General features: G+C 61.5%; 2 protein-coding genes across 4 annotated transcripts; one reads left to right on the top strand and one right to left on the bottom strand.

Annotated features, from left to right (window-relative positions):
• Positions 1-1052: 1052 nt before the first annotated feature.
• Positions 1053-14801, bottom strand: ANAPC2 (anaphase promoting complex subunit 2). 3 transcript variants are annotated; one of them, XM_010372666.2, is made up of 13 exons: positions 14610-14801; positions 13675-14297; positions 12245-12377; positions 10890-11064; positions 10033-10152; positions 9484-9601; positions 7908-8089; positions 7020-7161; positions 6685-6760; positions 6414-6617; positions 1962-2091; positions 1491-1726; positions 1053-1416 (listed from the first exon to the last, which is right to left on the bottom strand). In XM_010372666.2, exons 1-13 carry the CDS (start codon positions 14724-14726, stop codon positions 1204-1206), a joined length of 2469 nt encoding a protein of 822 aa, XP_010370968.1. In that variant the 5' UTR covers positions 14727-14801; the 3' UTR covers positions 1053-1203. The 3 variants fall into 3 exon arrangements, with proteins under 3 accessions (XP_010370968.1, XP_030775425.1, XP_030775427.1); XM_030919565.1 differs by having other exon boundaries at positions 12245-12371; XM_030919567.1 differs by lacking the exons at positions 13675-14297; positions 14610-14801 and adding an exon at positions 12514-13429.
• SSNA1 (SS nuclear autoantigen 1) lies at positions 14802-16533 on the top strand. The gene is made up of 3 exons (XM_010372665.1): positions 14802-14972; positions 15262-15461; positions 15986-16533. The coding sequence occupies exons 1-3, from the start codon at positions 14921-14923 to the stop codon at positions 16091-16093; spliced, it is 360 nt and encodes a 119-aa protein (XP_010370967.1). The 5' UTR covers positions 14802-14920; the 3' UTR covers positions 16094-16533.
• The last annotated feature ends 652 nt before the right edge of the window (positions 16534-17185 follow it).

Here is a 17185-nt window from a genome sequence, read left to right as displayed (position 1 = left end):
CCACTTCCTCCTTCAAGCCCCGAGGCAAACAGAGTTCTCCAGAGTCAGGAGGGTGCAGGCATGTCCACAGAGCAGGACGGCTCAAACAGGCCAGATCTGGAGAGGTGGGAGGGTGCTGGGCGGCGGCTGCAGGAGCCCAGGACAGTGGACATGTGGGAACCAGCAAGGGTATTGGGGACAGCGGCGGGAGCACTGAAGCCAGGCGCAGCTCACAGCCTGGGAAGGTGCTGCAGCAGGAGCGGGACTCGAGGCGCCAGTTCAAAGGGCCTTTGTCCCCCGGGAGGACGGCACCATCGGGGTGGAACATGTCTGGCCTGGAAATGGCACCTCTAGGAGAGAGGCCCAGGTTTTAGCAGCAAAGAGCCCAGAGCTGGACCCTAGGGCCCTTGTTCAGCTTTGTGGCATCTCCCTCTCCCAGTGCCAGCCTCTGGGACAGGCCCTGGGCAGCCTGCACACGCATGACCACACATGTGGGGGACATGGAGGCAACCTGCCTTTCCGAGGCACACCTGTGAGGCTGAGCTCTGCGGCCACCCTGCCCAAGTGTGGAGCAGGGGACAAGTGCCCAGTCCCTCTGGCCACCAGGGCATAGCCTTGAGCAGAGTCTTGCTGCCGGAGATGAGGCGTGTTGGCCAAGAGATCATTTGCCAGCCTAAGCAATTCCAACCGAACCCACGCAACATCCCAGGCTTGCCGGAGACCTCCTGGTCTGGCACATGGGGGTGGGCACAGGCTGAGCAGAGGGTGACCCCAGGGCTCCTTTCAAAGGCCAGAGGCACAGGGATGGAGCTGGAGGTCTGGCAGGTAGCACCGAGCCCTAGGATGTGGCTGCCTGAGCCATGGCCCAGGTGTGACGTGGGCCTTCACACGCGGCTTCCTGAGCACTCGGGCGGGGGCGGCCCGGGAAGCTCTCAGGAGGCTGATTCCCAGTGCAGATGTGTAGGCCTGGGTGGCCCCTCGCCTGCTGCTGAGGAGCAGGCCCTGCCAGGCTGAGAGAGGCCCAGGATAGAGGGGCATCTGGGGGGCCCCACAAAGCCACCAGGATAGAAAAAGATGACCTGACTTGCTTTAATCTGCACACTGTGGGGGGTGGGAGGGGCGTGCCCCTGAGCAGTGCATTCTGGGACACAGGCGGGCAGGAGCTGGCATGGGAGGACGAGAGCACCTGCAGGGCAGCGCCTGGCGGGCAGGTGGGCGGATGCATCAGCTGCAGTTCTTGGGCAGGCGGTAGACGCCAGCCGAGTAGACGAGCTGCTGGTCCCGCACCTTCTTCTGCAGGTAGCCCTGCAGCTCCTGCAGGTCAATCTCGGCCAGCGCAGGCCCGGTCACCACAAACATGCGGAGCATATTGTAGATACGATCCAGCGAGAGGCTCTCCAGGTTGGTCAGCATGGCCTGGATGTATGTCCAGAAGAGCTGCGGACACAGGCCAGCCCCCATCAGGCACCCGCAGGCCTTCCCCACCGCCCCCCACAGGCCCGCACACGCACCAGCAGCTCCTCCTCCTTCTGGTCAGCCTGGGAGGCCATGCCGGAGTCGCTCTCATCGTCACTGTCCAGGAGCACCATGTTGTCCCGGTCCTGAGGCCGCTCCTCCTCAATGACAGAGAAGGTGCCGGGGGGCTCCTCGCGCAGCACGCCCTGCTGCAGCCACACAGACATCCGCCGCCGTAGCAGTGCCACGGGCATCTTCACTGCCTTGCTCAGTTCCTCCAGGGTCCAGCTGGCTGCGTGCAGAGTGACCGGGACACTGGGCAGACTGGGCACAGGCTGCACCTCCCCTGCCTCCTGTTAGCCCAGAGGTCGGGGGGCTCCCAGACCACCCTGCCTTGCCCGTGGGAAAGGGAAGGGTGCTGCCTGCTGGCACAGCTGCCCCAAACCATACCCTCACTGGGGAACAGTCCCTCACCCACAGCTGGGCCGTGTGGCCGGGGCAGATTAGCTAGGGGCTGGTGGGCTCACCTTGGTCCTGAAAATACAGCAAGATCACCGCCTGTACCGGGGTGACCGCCACAGACAGCGTGCGGTCAGCCAGCTCCACGTCCATGGTCACCAGGCCCAGGGTGTGCTTCCAACTGAGGGTCCGCATGGCCTAAGGAGGGCTAGGGTCAGCTTGGGCAGCTTGGCTGCAGGGGGCTCAGGCCCATGGGCTCTGCCACCTGGTACCGGGTGAGAAAGGGGCCCCCAAAGCCACCTGCCCCACCCCACTCTGGCAGGCAGGTGAGCAGCGAGAGCACAGGACTGGATGGGGTCCCTACCTGCTCAGCCCACCATGAAATGGCAATGGGGCCAGCGTCATAAGGTGTGCCCCGAAAAGGCTACATCTGCCTCCTAACCCCCAGTGCTTGGAAATGTGGCTGTATTTACAACAGGGTTGATGCAGATATAACTGAGGTCACACTGGAGTGGGGTGCACCCTAATCCAAATGACCAGGGTCCTTCTAAGCAAAGGAAAGATGGGAAGACACAGGCAGGCGGGGAGGCAGCCACACGAAGACAGAGGCCACCTGGAGCAATGCGGCCACAAGCCAAGAAACACCAAGGGCTGTGGCAAACACCAGAAACTGGGGGGCAACGGAGGTCTCTAAGAGGTTTCAGAGGGAACGGGGCCCTGCCAATACCTTCATCTTGGACTTCCAGCCTCCAGAACTAAGACAATCTATTTCTGTTTTGTTAAGCCACCCAGTTTGTGACACTGTGTTACGGCAACCACAAGAAATGAACAGATTTTGGTACCAGGAAGGGTGCTGTGGAAACCGAACACCGAGAACTGTGGCAGCAGCTTTGGAAGTGGGTGATGGAAGAACTATGGTGAGGGCCTGCGCGACTGTTGGTAGAAAGGCGTGAAGACAAGCCTGGAAACGGCCGGGAGAGGAGAGCTGCCGGCGTCTTGCAGAACACACACAGCATCACAGACTGGATACCAGCAGCAATGCCGACCCAACAAGTGCTTCCAGTGAGGTCTCAGGTGGCAATGACTGTGCTACTGGGAACCGGAGGAGGCAGCAGAGAGCTTGGCTGGCTGGTGCTCTACTGCTGGGTGCATGGTGGGGCCTACAGCTGATGAGCCTGGACACTCAGCTGAGGAGATTTCCAAGTTGTGTGGAAAGTGCCACCTGGCTTCTCCTTGCTACTTACAGCAGAATACAAGAGGGAAACCATCAGTGAGGCAGGAACCATTAAGCAAAAAGGCACCAGCCCTTGGGGATCTGAAAAATGCTGTATCCAGGCAGCTCTGAGACGTGGCCAAGGGTGTGGTTGGACCAGGGTTTGCTAGAGATGAGATGTGACCTGTGCATCCAACTAACCATCTCAGCAGCAGACAGGGACAGGTGGGGCCTCCGGGAAAGGACTGTGGATCCACCTGTCTGAGGACTTGGACACTGGTGAGCTGCATGATAAGCCAACAAGGTGTGTGAGAATTTTACACCATCTGAAGTGCTGCCAGGCTGGACTGAAAGGAAGCCAGGCTCCAAGAGCAGAGCCGCAGAGGCCAAGGCCGAAGCTGACGAGGTGGGGCTGCCCCTGCAGGCCGAGGACGGAGCAGGGAGCCAAAGAGGATGCGCAGGCCTGGAAGTCAACTGGAATTTCAGCTGCTGGGTTTGAACTCACTTGGGACCTGCCAACCTTTTTCCTCCCAGGTTTCCCTTTTGGGGTGGGAATGTCTATGCTTGTCTTACGGTGGAACTTTTGAAACAGATCATCTGTTGCCTGATTTCAGTGTCCCAGCTGGAGAGGAGTGGAGTACACTCCAAGCCTCGCCCGCACCTCGTTTACGTGGTATTTACACGCTGAGATGTGGAACTTTGTGTGGACGATATTTAGATGGGATTTTTGGACTTGGAGTTGATGCTGAAATGGTGAAGATTTTGGGGGCTATTGGGGTTGTCACTTGCACGCTGGAGGGACCCGCCATGGGGCAGAGTGTTATGCACTGAATTGTGCCCCTCGAAAAAAGACACATGAACCCCTAACTCCCAGTGCCTCTGATGGGATCTTATGTGGAAATACGGTCATTAAAGATGTAATTAAAATGACATCACCCTGGAATAGAGTGAGTGTCCTTCTAAGAGGGAGACAGGAACAGAGACACGGGGGAACATCACGGGTGACACGGCCGAGACCACAGCAAGGCAGCCACAGGCCCAGGAGCTCCTGGAGCTCCCAGAAGCTGGAAGAGGGGAGGAGGCAGCTTCCCCTAGAGCCGTCGGGGGCCCTGCTGGCCTGTAAGATGGTACGTTTCTTCTAAGCCCCTGGTTTGTGGTACTTTGTGCCGGTGGCACCGGGGCACTGACACACCTGCTCTGTGGGCCAAGGGCTCCTGAGTCCTTCCAGGATCCGGCAGCTCTTAACAGAAACAACCCTCTCTTTACGGACAGAAAATGGAGGAGGAGTCAGTGGCTTGCCTTGGTCCTAGCTCTGGCTCCAAGGCCGTGACCTCCACAAACGCCACTGGTCAGCCTGCAGCAGGACGGATGCAAGGGCTCAGAAGCAGCCGGCTCAGGGGTAGACGCTGCGGGCTGCATGGCCAGCCAGGTGTCCAGCAAGGTCCCTCGGCCAGGAGATCTGCTGGTGGGACCCCTCAGCACAGCCCCAGGGCCTTCCTGAGCTACTCCTGTGTCCCACTGAGGTTAAGACAAAGGGCACTGGAGTGTGGCTGTCCCAGCACTTCAGGCCTGAGCAATGGGCAGTGGCTGAGCCATGCCTGGGACCCGAGGCGGGACCCTGGAGGGAGGCCAGTGGGATCTCACCTGGAAGTGGCACTGGAGAGCCTGAGGCAGCCAGAAGGGGCAGGGGAAAGGGACTGAGCACGCAGCCCGGCCACACGGATGATGTGTACCAGAATGCAGCAGGGCACAGTGCCCACAGGCTCCAGAGATGCCAGGCTGTAGCACAGGCCACAGCTGGAGGTGCGGGGATTGCCAGGGCCCTGCTTTCAACTGGAAGCAGGCGTAAGCCACCCAGACCCCCTCCAGGGCCCTCCTTTCCACCAAGAGCAGGCAGGAGCCACACGGACCCTCCACAAGCTGCAAGGGACACCTGGACTCTTCCAGAGCCAAGCTGAGGCCTGGAGGGAGGCAGCAGGCACTCGCCACCGTGGTCAGCAGCCCGGCCCTACCAGAACCCCTTAGCCTCCCGCCCTGGGCGCCTCTGCCTGGCCTCTCCTTGTCTGTCTCTGGAAGGAAGCGCACCCCTTGGTACTGCCCTGCCCTCCCCTAGGAGTAAGTTCCCTTGGCCGGTCAACACAGCAAGGCCCTCTTACTTGCAAAAGAAAAAAAGAACACACATCTAAGTCCAGCCTTCTTGAGAGCAGACCTGGAGAAGCTGCGGACCCTCCCTTGAACTCAGCCCCACCTGCCAGCCTCCTGGCGGCTCTGTCCTAAGACTGCTCCTCCGGCCCTGGCTGAGGCTGGACCATCCCCTTCCTGGGGCTCCTGGGGCACCTGGGGTTGGGGTCTGCAGCCTGGATGCCGGCTGTGCCCCAGGACCCTCTCCTCACATTTCCCTCGTTGGGGTGCCCAGCTCCCCCCAGTCCTGAGCACTTGCTGGGCATACTGGAGGCCTCACAGGCCCCACACATCACAGTGAAAGCCCTGGAACCTGCCTGTGATGGCCATCCCAGCCCCTTCCTCCCCCAGCCGACACAGCTCACCTGACTATGAGCTCAGGGAAAAACCTCCAAGCCTGGTCCCATCCCTCGGGCTCTGGACGCCTGTCCTGGGACTGCTGGGATCAGCAGTGCTGCCCGGGCATGTGAGCCAAACGTGGGCAACACCATCACTCTGGGCACACTATCCCCGTGTGCCACTGACCTCCAGGCCAGGGCTCACTCCTCCACTCCCCACATCTGCTTCCCTCCTATTCCCACCACAGACCCACAGCCCCGGTCCTCAAGCACCGCTGGAGCCTGCAAAGGTAGTTCTCGAGGAAACGGACCTGGAGAAGGGGGCAGGGCTGCAGCCCTGGGTGTCAGGTGTGCTCGGGAGCGCTGCCCTGGGCAGAGGGCAACCCTGGCTCCCCGGCTGCCTCCCTGCAGTGACACAAGGCACCCCAAGCCCTGGTGCAGAGAGGCAGAGGACAGATGGTGAAAGAGGAGGAAACGCTCAGAGGGCGGGACCTGCTGTGGCCACAGGGGTCCCCGTAAAGCAGTCAAGAGACCTGGGCCCAGCACAGCCGGCCCAAGCTCCTGTGGCCATGGGGACTCTCGCTCACAGGCGTACAGGGTTGCTGGGAGGAAGGCGGATGGAGTGTGGGCCAGACCCACTCCCTCTCCTGCAGGGGTGACTGCGAGACGGGACCAACCCAGAGACACTCGGGTGACAACGGGGCGGCCACAGATATCAGGCTGCTGGGAGCCCCGCAGCACAGGATGGGGGTGCCGAGGGCCCATGGGGCGGCCCAGCATGGAGGTACCTTGAGCTGCTCGTACTTCTTGCAGTAAGCCTCCAGGGCTGCCCTGATGTCCTCAGGGACCTCGAGCTTCTCGTCCTTGAAGGGTGGCCAGAACTCACTGGACAGGATGACAGCGTAGACCCCGAATGGTGGCTGCTCCTCCGCCGGCCGCTTCTCGTCCTCCTCCCGGATGTTGGCGTTGATGCGGCGGGAGTCTGCCATGTCCTGAGGAGGAGCCAGTGTCACGGGGGACCTGTGGGGCGGCCGGGCAGCGGGCGGGGCTGGGACCCACCTTCAGCATAACCTCGCAGAAGTGCATTGGGGCCTCGCCAAAGCGCAGCTTCAGCAGCTCCACGTTGCGGATCTCCCTGGAAAGGTGAGCGTCTGGGCAGGGTGTTGCGGTGAGCCCCAGCCCCAAGGAGCACCTGTAGCAGGGCACGGGGGTGCCCCCCAGGCAGAGCAGGGGTCCTGTGTGGGCACCCCGATGGCTAGCACACCTCCAGCCAGGAGTGGGGGCGGAAGCACAGCTCCAACCAGGCCCCAGGCACGGGATCAGGGCCCTGTCCCGACAGAGGCTTGGCAAAGGCCCTGGTACCCCAGAGATGACCAGCGCATCGTGGGCCTCACCGCTCAGGGCTGAAGCTGAACTGGTGCAGCAGGCGGTCGGCCAGCAGCGAGCGGTACTCGTTGATAAAGAGGTCTTTGCTGCCGTAGATGCTGACCAGCAGGCTGATGATATCTGATGAGCGCCTCTTGGAGCTCGACTTCCCTGGCATGGTGGGGGCAGGGGTGTCACCTGACAGGCACCGGGGCAAGGACAGGGCCACCCCCCTCCCAACCCGCCCAGCCAGACAGCACAGCCTGGCAGGGCTCTTCCTGAAGGCCCTCGAGGCTGGGAGCAGCCCAGCGCCTCCCGGGAGACCTGGAGTCAGGTCCTGTAGCAAAAGCTTCAATCCCCAGCCCCTCCCACCTCACAGGGACCTCCCGGGACCCCCATGCAGGCTTAGGGGACAAGCCAAAGGTCCTGGGGTTTTCCTCTGAGACTAAAGATGTGTTGAAGACTTACCATCTGTGCCAGGGCAGGGGCCAGGCCTGGGCCCCACAGCCCTCAGAGCCCTCGCCGACGAGGGCCAGGCACAGATGGGCTCTGAGCAGGAGCTGGCACCCTAACAGGACTCTGAGGCCAAATCAGTCTGGGGCTCAGGGGCCACCCACATCTTCACTCCTCTGCCAGGTGCAGTAGCAGGGCAGGAACACCCCACAGCTCACAAGCAGTGTGAGGCAGGGCATCCCCCACAGCCAGTGACTAGCCACGGAGGAACACAGCCCATCACGGGCCTGCCCAGGCCGGCGGGGGTGGGGGGGTGCAGCACTGCCCTGACCTTTGACATCCTCAAGCCTCTGGGACCCTGGCCACACCTGACACAGCCAAGCTCTGTGACAGAGAGGAGTCCAGAGCAGACGGCCTGGCTGAAGCCCCCACCCCGCTGGTGAAAGGGGCTGTGCGGGGCTGACCTGGATCGGCATCCACGGGGTCCGGGACCCAGTCCTCCGGCTCGCCCGAGTCATCCTCACTGTCCTGGCCTGTCTCCAGGCTTGCAGGGTCGGTCTTGGACAGCTCAACAGCCAGGTCCCCTGTCCCGTCCGAGTCCCCTGTCAGCCCGGCCACAATCTGCCGCACCGTGTCCTCCCGTGTCCTGCCGATGTGAGTGCTGCTGTGGTCCACAGTGTGGACACCCTGCGTGCACCTCCCACCACTCACCCCAGTCCCAGCCCCATCTAGGCCAGCACCACCGACCCTGCCTCTACACTCAGTGTGACAGGCTGTGTATTAAAGACAGGCCCGTCAGACTCCTTAATAACAAATAAACCCAACACTACAGGGGAACAGCAGGAGCTGCGAGAGCACTCCCAGCACTTAGGGACACTGAGCCAGGAAGACTTAGGCCCAGGTGTCCGAGGCTGCAGGGAGATAGGATTCTGCCTCCACACTCCGACACAGCAAGAGCCTGTCTTGGAAAAAAAAAAAAAAAGGCCAGGTGGGGTGGCTCACGCCTGTAATCCAGCACTTTGGGAGGCCGAGGCGGGCAGATCAGGAAGTCAGGAGATCGAGACTATCCTGGCTAACACAGTGAAACCCCATCTCTACTAAAACTAGAAAAAAAAATTAGCTGGGCGTGGTGGCGGGCGCCTGTAGTCCCAGCTACTGCAGAGGCCGAGGCAGGAGAATGGCATGAACCCAGGAGGCAGAGCTTGCAGTGAGCCGAGATTGCGCCACTGCACTCCAGCCTGGGCGACTCTGTCTCAAAAAAAAAAAAAAAACAAAAGAACTGGCCCAGAGTGCTGACGAGTTACTGGGTGCAGCACACCAACACAGTACATGTATGCATACATAACAAACCTACACGTTGTACACATGTACCCTAGAACTTAAAAAAAAACAAAAAAAGAGAAAGAAAAAAAAGAAGTTAAAGATATACCTTCTGAAAAAGAAAAAAAAAAAAAAGGAACTGGCCCAGAAGCCAGGCCAGTTACAGCCACAAAGCACCAAACAAGTCCAGATAGGCGCCAGATTCCCACCGGCTCCTACTGCTCGGCTTCTGGGGTCCACTGCGCCTGCCAGCCCTGAGCCAGGGCCCCTGCAACCCCTGAGGAATTTCCAGGCAGCCACGTCAAGGTCCTCATTCCAACACATTCTCCACTGAACAACCCCGGGCAGTGTCTGTTCCTTGTTGTGGGAAAGGCTGGGACAGCACAGAGCCCACTCTCCTTGCCTGGTCAGCCTGGGGGGCTGGTCAGCACCAAGGCGAGGCCAAGTGGAAGATTCTCTCTGTACTGGAGAGGAGGAGGCAGAGGAAGGGCTGTGGTGGGCCTCTGGCAGCTGCACGCAGAGGGCACGGTGACACCGTGTGACACTGGCACGGGCAAGAGGAAAGGAAAGAGCCCTGGGCCTGATCCTGTGCCCTCCCCCAGCTGGGGGAGACCTTGTGTCCTGAGAGCTGAGCACACCCTCTGGCTGCCCCCAGGACCACGAGGAGCTCAGCAGGATGCCGGGGGTCCCAGTGGCTCCTGGGCCAGCTGCGGCCCTCACCTCAGGTAGCGGCGGATAGGCTCACAGGCGACCTCCAGGATGACCATGGAAGGGTCCAGCACACGCAGTGCCTTGATGGCAGAGATGTAGAGGGTGATGATGTCACACGTGTTGACGCCTACAGCCACGGCAGAGGCCAGCAGTCATGCAGTGCCCGGGACCACAGCCTCCCAGGGGCCAACGCCCGAGTAGACAGCTGGCCATGCCAGTCAGGTGGTCCACAGGTCCCCACTGCAGCCTTGTTCCCTTGTCCCCCCATCCCCATCTCTACCTACTCACAGGCCCTGCCCTGCAGGGTGGTCTGTTCTGAGAGAATTAAGTCTCATCACCTCAGACCTACCAGTTAGTCCCGACTCCTTTCAAAGAAGAAACAAGCAAGCTGATGGGCACTCAAGATTCCCTAAGGACCTCGCCAACTGCTTCTCAACCCATTTCTTCCTTAGACCTCCAAGTCCAGGGCTAGCAGACTGGGCCCCAGGCTCCCTGGACGTGGGCACCCTGGTGAGTGTCTAAGCCCCGAGCGCTGGGCAGCCCGGCAGCACACAGCACCTGGATGCAGGAGCCGAGTCTCCAGGGCAGCCTTGAGGGACACGAGCAGCTGCTGCCTCTGGTCTGTCCTCTCCAGGCAGTACTTGAGGTCCTCGATGGCTGGCCGGGAGTCGGGAAAGTCTACAAGAAGAGGAACATCCCTCAGGGACAGACACAGACGTGTGTGCACGTGCGGGCTGGCGCAGGGTGTGTGCAGTGTGTGAGAGAACATGCGCTTGCTAGCCCCAGGAAGATGATGAGACCACCTGCTAGGCACCAGACGTCTCCCCGGACACTTTGGCGTGCTGATGCATTTGACCACAATGCCACAGGGTGGACAGAGCAACACCCAGGGGCCAGTCCCCAGCCAGAGCCAAGAACAAGGGAGAACAGCAGTGGACACCTAGAAGCACTGTCCAGCATCTGCCACAACTGCCCTGATCCAGGCATAGAGGACGCCCGCGGTGGGGAGGGTCCCAGCCCTGCCCGGTGCACCCCCCTGCAAGAGCGACAGCGAAGGCACAGGGAGCCCAGACTCTGACAGACACAGAGGAGACACGGCGAAGGCACAGGGAGCCCAGACTCTGACACAGAAGAGACATGGTGAAGGCACAGGGAGCCCAGACTCTGACACAGAGGAGACACGGCGAAGGCACAGGGAGCCCAGACTCTGACACAGAAGAGACACGGTGAAGGCACAGGGAGCCCAGACTCTGACACAGAGGAGACACAGCGAAGGCACAGGGAGCCCAGACTCTGACAGACACAGAGGAGACACAGCGAAGGCACAGGGAGCCCAGACGCAGACACAGAGGAGACATGGCGAAGGTCCTAGGAAGGCTCCCCAGACAGGAGAGAGGACCCCGAGGCGGGACAACCTCGGATGATGCTGAAGAGCTCCTCGATGCGCAGGCTGGCGTAGATGCGGTAGAAGAACCTTTGCACGTGGCAGCGCCAGCGGCGCAGAGTGTTGCCAGCCTCAGGAGACGCAGGCCTTGCGGGGCCGTCCTGCAGGAACACCTTGCCGAGCCAGCCGACCACCCGCTCGATCCACTGTCAGAAGAACACTAGCGTGAGCTGTAGGAAGGCATGGTGAGCCCCAGGCTGACTCCCAGGCTGGGAGGAGCCTCGCAGCCACCCACTCTGTCGGCCAGGACCGAGGGGAGCCCGAAGGCCACCTGTGTCTGGAGGCGGAAGCACATCAAAACCTGCAGGGTGGGTGATGGCCCAAAAGGCGATGTCCCGGCCCCCCTGCGGTCTTCATGCCTCTCACATGCACTAGTGCCCACACTTATCACTGGCAACAGCAGCCCTAGCATGAGACGTGACGGACACACATGGCCTGTGCGCTGTGCCTGGCGGGCACATTTGCCCCCACTTAAATGGATAAACACGCCCTTGAGACCAAACATGTGACCAGCCCCCACTCCCCCGCCATGCAGACGACACCGCACATCACAAGAGCGTCTCTGAGTGAGCACAAACCCCTAGACGGCAATTCCACCGCGGGGGCCCAGGCGTGCACACATCCCACAGACCTGCTACCTAGTGACAAGACCGCACGGATGTTCACCCTCTCCACCCTACTGCCCACTCTTGCCCACCGCTGTGGGGACGCCCTCTTTGAAAGCCTGACATCACAGCCAATCTGCACCTCTAGGTGGACTCTGAAGCACTGAGGAAAGGACAGGTGACATGTGGGAACAGGGTAGGGGGACCCACATGGGTGGGCCCAGCTCCCCTTTGGCCCTGGGAGTCCACAGCAGAGCCCCAGACCACAGATCTCCAGACTGCAGATGCCTGGAGGCCCCGTGGGAGGGTGTCTCGTGCCCACATGGTGCGGGCTGGCTGTAGGTCAGTCCATGAAGGACCGGCCAAGCAAGTCCACACTCAAGTAGGGCAGCAAACAGGAGAAGGGGGTCCATTCACTGGCCCTTCTGGTGGGCCCGGCTTCGTCACACCTGCCTGGGGCAGCCCCTGGGGACCCTGGCCCGGTATTGCCTGCAGCCATGGGATTCTGAGCAGATCTGGTGAGCGCACCTCAGGTGTGTCCTCGCTGTCACCAGGGCCCAGAAGTACTGGTCTCTACCCGACATCAAGACAGCTCCAGCCACCACCCGGTCCGGGCCCACCCAGGCCTCCACGCTCTGGATGCTTCTGAAGCCAGGTGTCAGGTTTGCCAGAAACCTACTCCCGTCCCCAGCGGGGCACAGCCCAAAGGAGGGGCCCTCACCTTGTGGAACTCACGCAGGAAGGAGCGCTCGTACTCGCCTCGGCAACGGTCCTCCATCCTCTCCCGGGTCACCTGGTGCAGGGTGGTGGTCACAGCCTCGGCACTGACCCGCTCCAGCAGACTGAGCCTGTGTCTAGAGAAGAGTCCTAGCCATGGGGCACCCATAGCACACACCGGCCCCTCTAGCCCAGAACAGCCCCATGCCAGGACGGTCCTGCCTGTAGAGTGCATGCAGCACACACACGCACACCCCCACACCCAGCACGCACCTCCCCACAATCCTCAGCTGTGGGGGCCACTGTGCCTGCCAGCCCCAAACCAAGGCCTCTGCGACCCCTGAGGAATTTCCAGGCAGCCATGTCAAGGTCCTCATTCCAACACGTTCTCCACTGAGCAGCCCTGGGGAGTGTCTGTTCCTCGTCAGGGGAAAGGCTGGGACAGCACAGAGTCCACTCTCCTTGCCTGGCTGGCCTGGGGCGCTGGTACCAAAGGCTTCAAGAAGCCACTCGGAGCACAGAGCACTCCCAGGCTCTGCTGTCCCTGCCCAGCTGGCCTCTGTCCGGGTAGGGACACTGGACTTCCCCATGTGATCAGTGGCAGCAGGCGTGGCCGTCAGGGGCCCTACCCTTATCTCCTAGGATCAACTCTGAAACGACATCCAGTTGCACTGCTGTCCTGGCCCCAGAGACACAGATGCCACTGTTTGTGCCTTTCAGTGTAGTCTCTGGTCCACAGCGGCAAAAGGACTCCAGAGGAGAATGAGAAAGGTTGCTGTGTCACTTTTGCTGGGATGAGCCCAACAGAAGCCCTTCATGGTCACCCTGACCTCTGCCAGCAACAGGACCACTCCTTTAGTCTACCTAAGACCTCTCAAATAGCTGCATGGCTATACCTCTGTTCAATGTGACAAAGGCAGCACAAATGGCCGAGGGTGTGACAATTCCTAGAGGACTACAACAGCACCTGTCTCTCACAACAAAACCCTCTCCTCTCCAGAGAACCAGACAGGAGACTGCTTGCCCTCACGTGACCTGATCTCCCTGGAGAGAAGCAGCAGCAAGCTTCTGTTCACAATTACAGGGGCAAGGAATGTTGACGAGGGTGAGAATCATTCCTTGCCCCAAGGTCGACAAAAGGCACAGTGGAATTCTGCAGAGTCCAGGAAGTTTGGAGTTGCTAAGAAATTTACTGCTGCAGACACAAGCCACATAGGGCCTTACCACGGGCAAGGCATGAATCCGTGGGACTGCAGGTGAGTGACAGAAGAGAGACACCTGTGTCCAGGACACACTGCACAGGAATCCCTGGGACTCTCTCTCTGTCATGTTCCTGGTTATCAGGACGGCTCACCAGCTTTCTGCAGAGGCCAGCTGGACCCAGGGGAGCAACCAGAAGGAGCGAGAGCACGGCCATCAGGACAGACTACTCACAAGACCTGGCTGAGCTGATGGAACTGCTCCAGAGCCTGGCGACACCAGCACTGTTGCTTGTCACTGCTGCACCCTGCACACAGCGGGCTCTGCAGGAGCCGGTAGTACCGGCGACGGGCATACCGGCTGTCCAGCTCCCCCTCCAGTTCCGGGTCTGTGCCCCCTTCCCCCTTCCTCTTACTCTGCATATAGACTCTCAAGAAGCACCCGTACAGACGCTGGATCATCTCTTGAAAGGTTCTGGGGGTACTAAAGAACAAGACTCCGCGCAACATAGTGTGGACTTTTTCTCGCAGCCCCTGAGCACCGGTGCCCATCAGCAAGCCCAGGCGAGTCCATTTCTCCAGCAGCTCTAGGCTACGCAGGTAGGGATCCAGGCGGCTCTCCAGCAGGCCAAAAGCGTCAAGGAGCAGCAGAAGGCACTGGGGCTCATCCGCAGAGTTCTCGCATTGGGAGATGGCATTCCAGAACTCAGGGGAGATGTTGGCCTGCAGATCGTTCTGCAGCACCTCTACGAACCACTCCTCCAGGACCGAGTGCAGGCCGTGGCCCCTCAGAACCTCCACTGCCGCCCGGAGCTCCTCTTCCTTTGGCGGGACTGCACCGCTGGTCCGGGAAGACACCTGGAGCGCAGAAAACCGTGAAGCGAGGGGAACACAACATAGAGGTGGGGAGAGGCGGGGAAGGGAAGAAGCTGAGAGGTAGGCTGCAAAAACTCCGCTGCCCCCTGTCCGTGGTGTCCGGACGTTGGGCCGAAGCTAGGGAAGGGCTGCCAGCGGAGCTGAACGAAATGAAACGGAAAGGTGGTGCAAAGTGGCAGGACAGGGCAGAGGCGGATGACGGACAGAGCTGTATGAACCCGAGGGTGGCCGCCCCAAAGCGCATAGGGTCCCGGAAACTCCGCGCGGGGCCGCCGCTCTCTTCCCAGGCCTCACCAGCCCCAGCGCAGCCGGCGGCACCAGGCCGGTGCTCACGGTATTCCAGGCCACTAACAACTCCTGTCCGGGCCGGGAGTCGCTGTCCCCCTCCGCCACCACAACTGCCGCCGCCATCTGCAGCCACCGGCTCCGAGATCCCCTCGGCACGGCGCGAGGCGATGACGCACGTCTGCACGCGCAGCCATGACGCGCACAAGGCACTCAGCGATGACGCGCTAGATCGGCGCGCCGTCAGGGAGTCGTGCGCAGGCGCGGACAGCACTGGTTCCGCGGCGGTTGGGGTGGCGGGGCCCCGGGCGGCGTTGACCATGACCCAGCAGGGCGCGGCGCTGCAGAACTACAACAACGAGCTGGTCAAGTGTGAGCGGCGCAGCCGGGACGGGGAGGTCGGGAGGGCCGCAGGGCCGGGTTCCTGGCTCGCAGAGGGGTGCCCCTGGACCCGCCTCGCTGCGGGCATCGCGCGGCTGAGCAGAGCCCTCCGTGCCGGGGACTGCGTGTCCGTGGCCCCGAGCCCTTGCTGGCTTGCAGGCCCCGCGCCGGGTGCTCGGGAGTGGTGCCCGACTCTGGCTTCCTCGGGTGGAAGGAGGCCCGCCCTCCGCCGCCGCGCTCCTGCCCTGGGCCCACAGCGCCGCCCCTCCCGGCCCCCCAGGCATAGAGGAGCTGTGCCAGAAGCGGGAGGAGCTGTGCCGGCAGATCCAGGAAGAGGAGGACGAGAAGCAGCGACTGCAGAATGAGGTGAGGCAGCTGACAGAGAAGCTGGCCCGCGTCAACGAGAACCTGGCACGCAAGATTGCCTCTCGCAACGAGTTCGACCGGACCATCGCGGAGACGGAGGCCGCCTACCTCAAGGTGGAGCTCGGGAGGCCAGGCGGAGCATCAGGGGATAGCTGCGGCAGGGGTGTAGCCGCGGCAGGGCGTCAGGACCGCCTGGGGCTCCCAGCTGTGGGCAGTCTGTGCCTCGCTGGCATGTCGGGCAGGGGCAGCGTGGCCAGGCCCATTGAGGAACCCAGGCTGCTGCGGGAGTGACCATGAGGCTGTCTGGGGGCCTGGAGCATCCTGGGTCCTGGTCTTCATCCGGTTCTCGCTAGCCATGTGGTTCTTTCTGCTTAGAGTGTGAAGAGCCACGTCTTGGGCCAGTGCTAACTCAGCCTGGCTTTGAGGGTGGGGAGGAAGTGTTTTGGGTCAGATTCAGGAGGGAAGAGGGTCCTGTCACCCCATCTGCCAGTCCCCTTGGGCTTCCGCCTTCCCCCGCACAGGATCCCTTGGCTACAGCACCCACAGCCAGGTCCCAGAACCTGAGTGTGAGGACAGCTGGGGCTTAGGACCTTCCCAGCAGGTGACCAGTAACAACTTTCTCACTTCTCTGGCCCCAGATTCTGGAGAGCTCCCAGACTTTGCTCAGCGTCCTCAAGAGGGAAGCTGGGAACCTGACCAAGGCTACAGCCTCAGACCAGAAAAGTAGCGGTGGCAGGGACAGCTGACCAGACCACGGGCAGGGCCTGCCTCCGTGCGCCCCTCAGCTCAGCCCTGGCAAGTCTGTCCTCAGAGCGTCTTTGTTCTTCACGGCAGCAGCTGCCTTCCCTCACTGTCTCCGGTGCCGAGAGGGGCAGCTGCCAGCCTCTACTGGCATCATTGACAAGCCAGGGCACAGCTCACCCAGGGGCTTCGTGATCACACGGGCTATGGGGATGGTGGGCTCTGGTCAGCTCTGCAAAGGGCCTATCTCTGTGGCACCCACACTCCTGCCCTGCCGGAGAGGCCCTGGTTGTCTGAGCACCATGGGGGCCCCCTCAGCTTGTCCCTCCTCAGCCAGCAGAGGCCCAGGGCAGGGGACAGGGGTTCTCCTTCACCCCAGAACCCAAACCTCAGGCCTCACCCCTGTGGTCTGTGATTATCAATAAAGATTATCTTTGTAAAGGTCCGTGCCAGCCTGCTGCTTGCCCGTGTCAACAGCGTGGGGCTGCCAGACACCCGCAGAGCCAGAGCCTGAGGCTCCCCCTTGGGAAAGAAGGGAGGAGGCGTCTGGTAGTGGTCTCCCTGTGACTGCCCAGCTAGCCTCAGGGACACCGCTGAGGGTGCCCACCCTGCCCAGGCCAGCGCCACCCTCAGCCCTCCCCAGCAGGGCCGCTGGTCCTCTTCCCCTGACTGGCCCACGGCTCACCCTCCTCTCAGGAGCTCTGCTCGCTCATCCTGTTCTCTGCCACACCCTAGTGTCCAGCATAGGACCCAGCCCAGAGAGACAGCTAGGGATGCCAAGCATATCCAGCAGCTGCCTCAGACTCAGGTCCCTCTCAGCAAGGACTGGGGGGCTTCACACCCCCCACCCCCGCCAGTTCCTCCGTTGCAAGTCCTGCTTGGCCTGATGACACCACTGCTGCCACCAGGCCCTGCTGCCCCTTTCCCTGGCCGCACGCCAAGCACTGGCCACTTCCATCCTTCCGCGTGCCCTGGGGCCTTTGTCCTGTCCCTGCAGCAACCAAGCACTGCCTGAGGACTGGGCCTATTTGGGAAGCGTGTGTTGATCCAGAGGGTCCAGAAAAGAGCTGGGCCCACCCCCAACCAGGGAAATACAC

This window comes from Rhinopithecus roxellana, chromosome 16 (assembly GCF_007565055.1).
Source record: "Rhinopithecus roxellana isolate Shanxi Qingling chromosome 16, ASM756505v1, whole genome shotgun sequence".
Lineage (NCBI taxonomy): Eukaryota > Metazoa > Chordata > Mammalia > Primates > Cercopithecidae > Rhinopithecus > Rhinopithecus roxellana.
This window is presented reverse-complemented; position numbering and strand designations above follow the sequence as displayed.

Coding starts and splice junctions, on each gene's coding strand:
- ANAPC2 (XM_010372666.2), bottom strand. CDS start 14,726: ATGGCGGCGGCAGTTGTGGTGGCGGAGGGGGACAGCGACTCCCGGCCC. Junction 6,761..7,019: donor TTCAGCTTCAGCCCTGAGCG/GTGAGGCCCACG, acceptor TCACCTTTCCAG/GGAGATCCGCAACGTGGAGC. Junction 6,618..6,684: donor TCTGCGAGGTTATGCTGAAG/GTGGGTCCCAGC, acceptor GCTCCTCCTCAG/GACATGGCAGACTCCCGCCG.
- SSNA1 (XM_010372665.1), top strand. CDS start 14,921: ATGACCCAGCAGGGCGCGGCGCTGCAGAACTACAACAACGAGCTGGTC. Junction 14,973..15,261: donor CAACAACGAGCTGGTCAAGT/GTGAGCGGCGCA, acceptor CCGGCCCCCCAG/GCATAGAGGAGCTGTGCCAG. Junction 15,462..15,985: donor CGGAGGCCGCCTACCTCAAG/GTGGAGCTCGGG, acceptor CTCTGGCCCCAG/ATTCTGGAGAGCTCCCAGAC.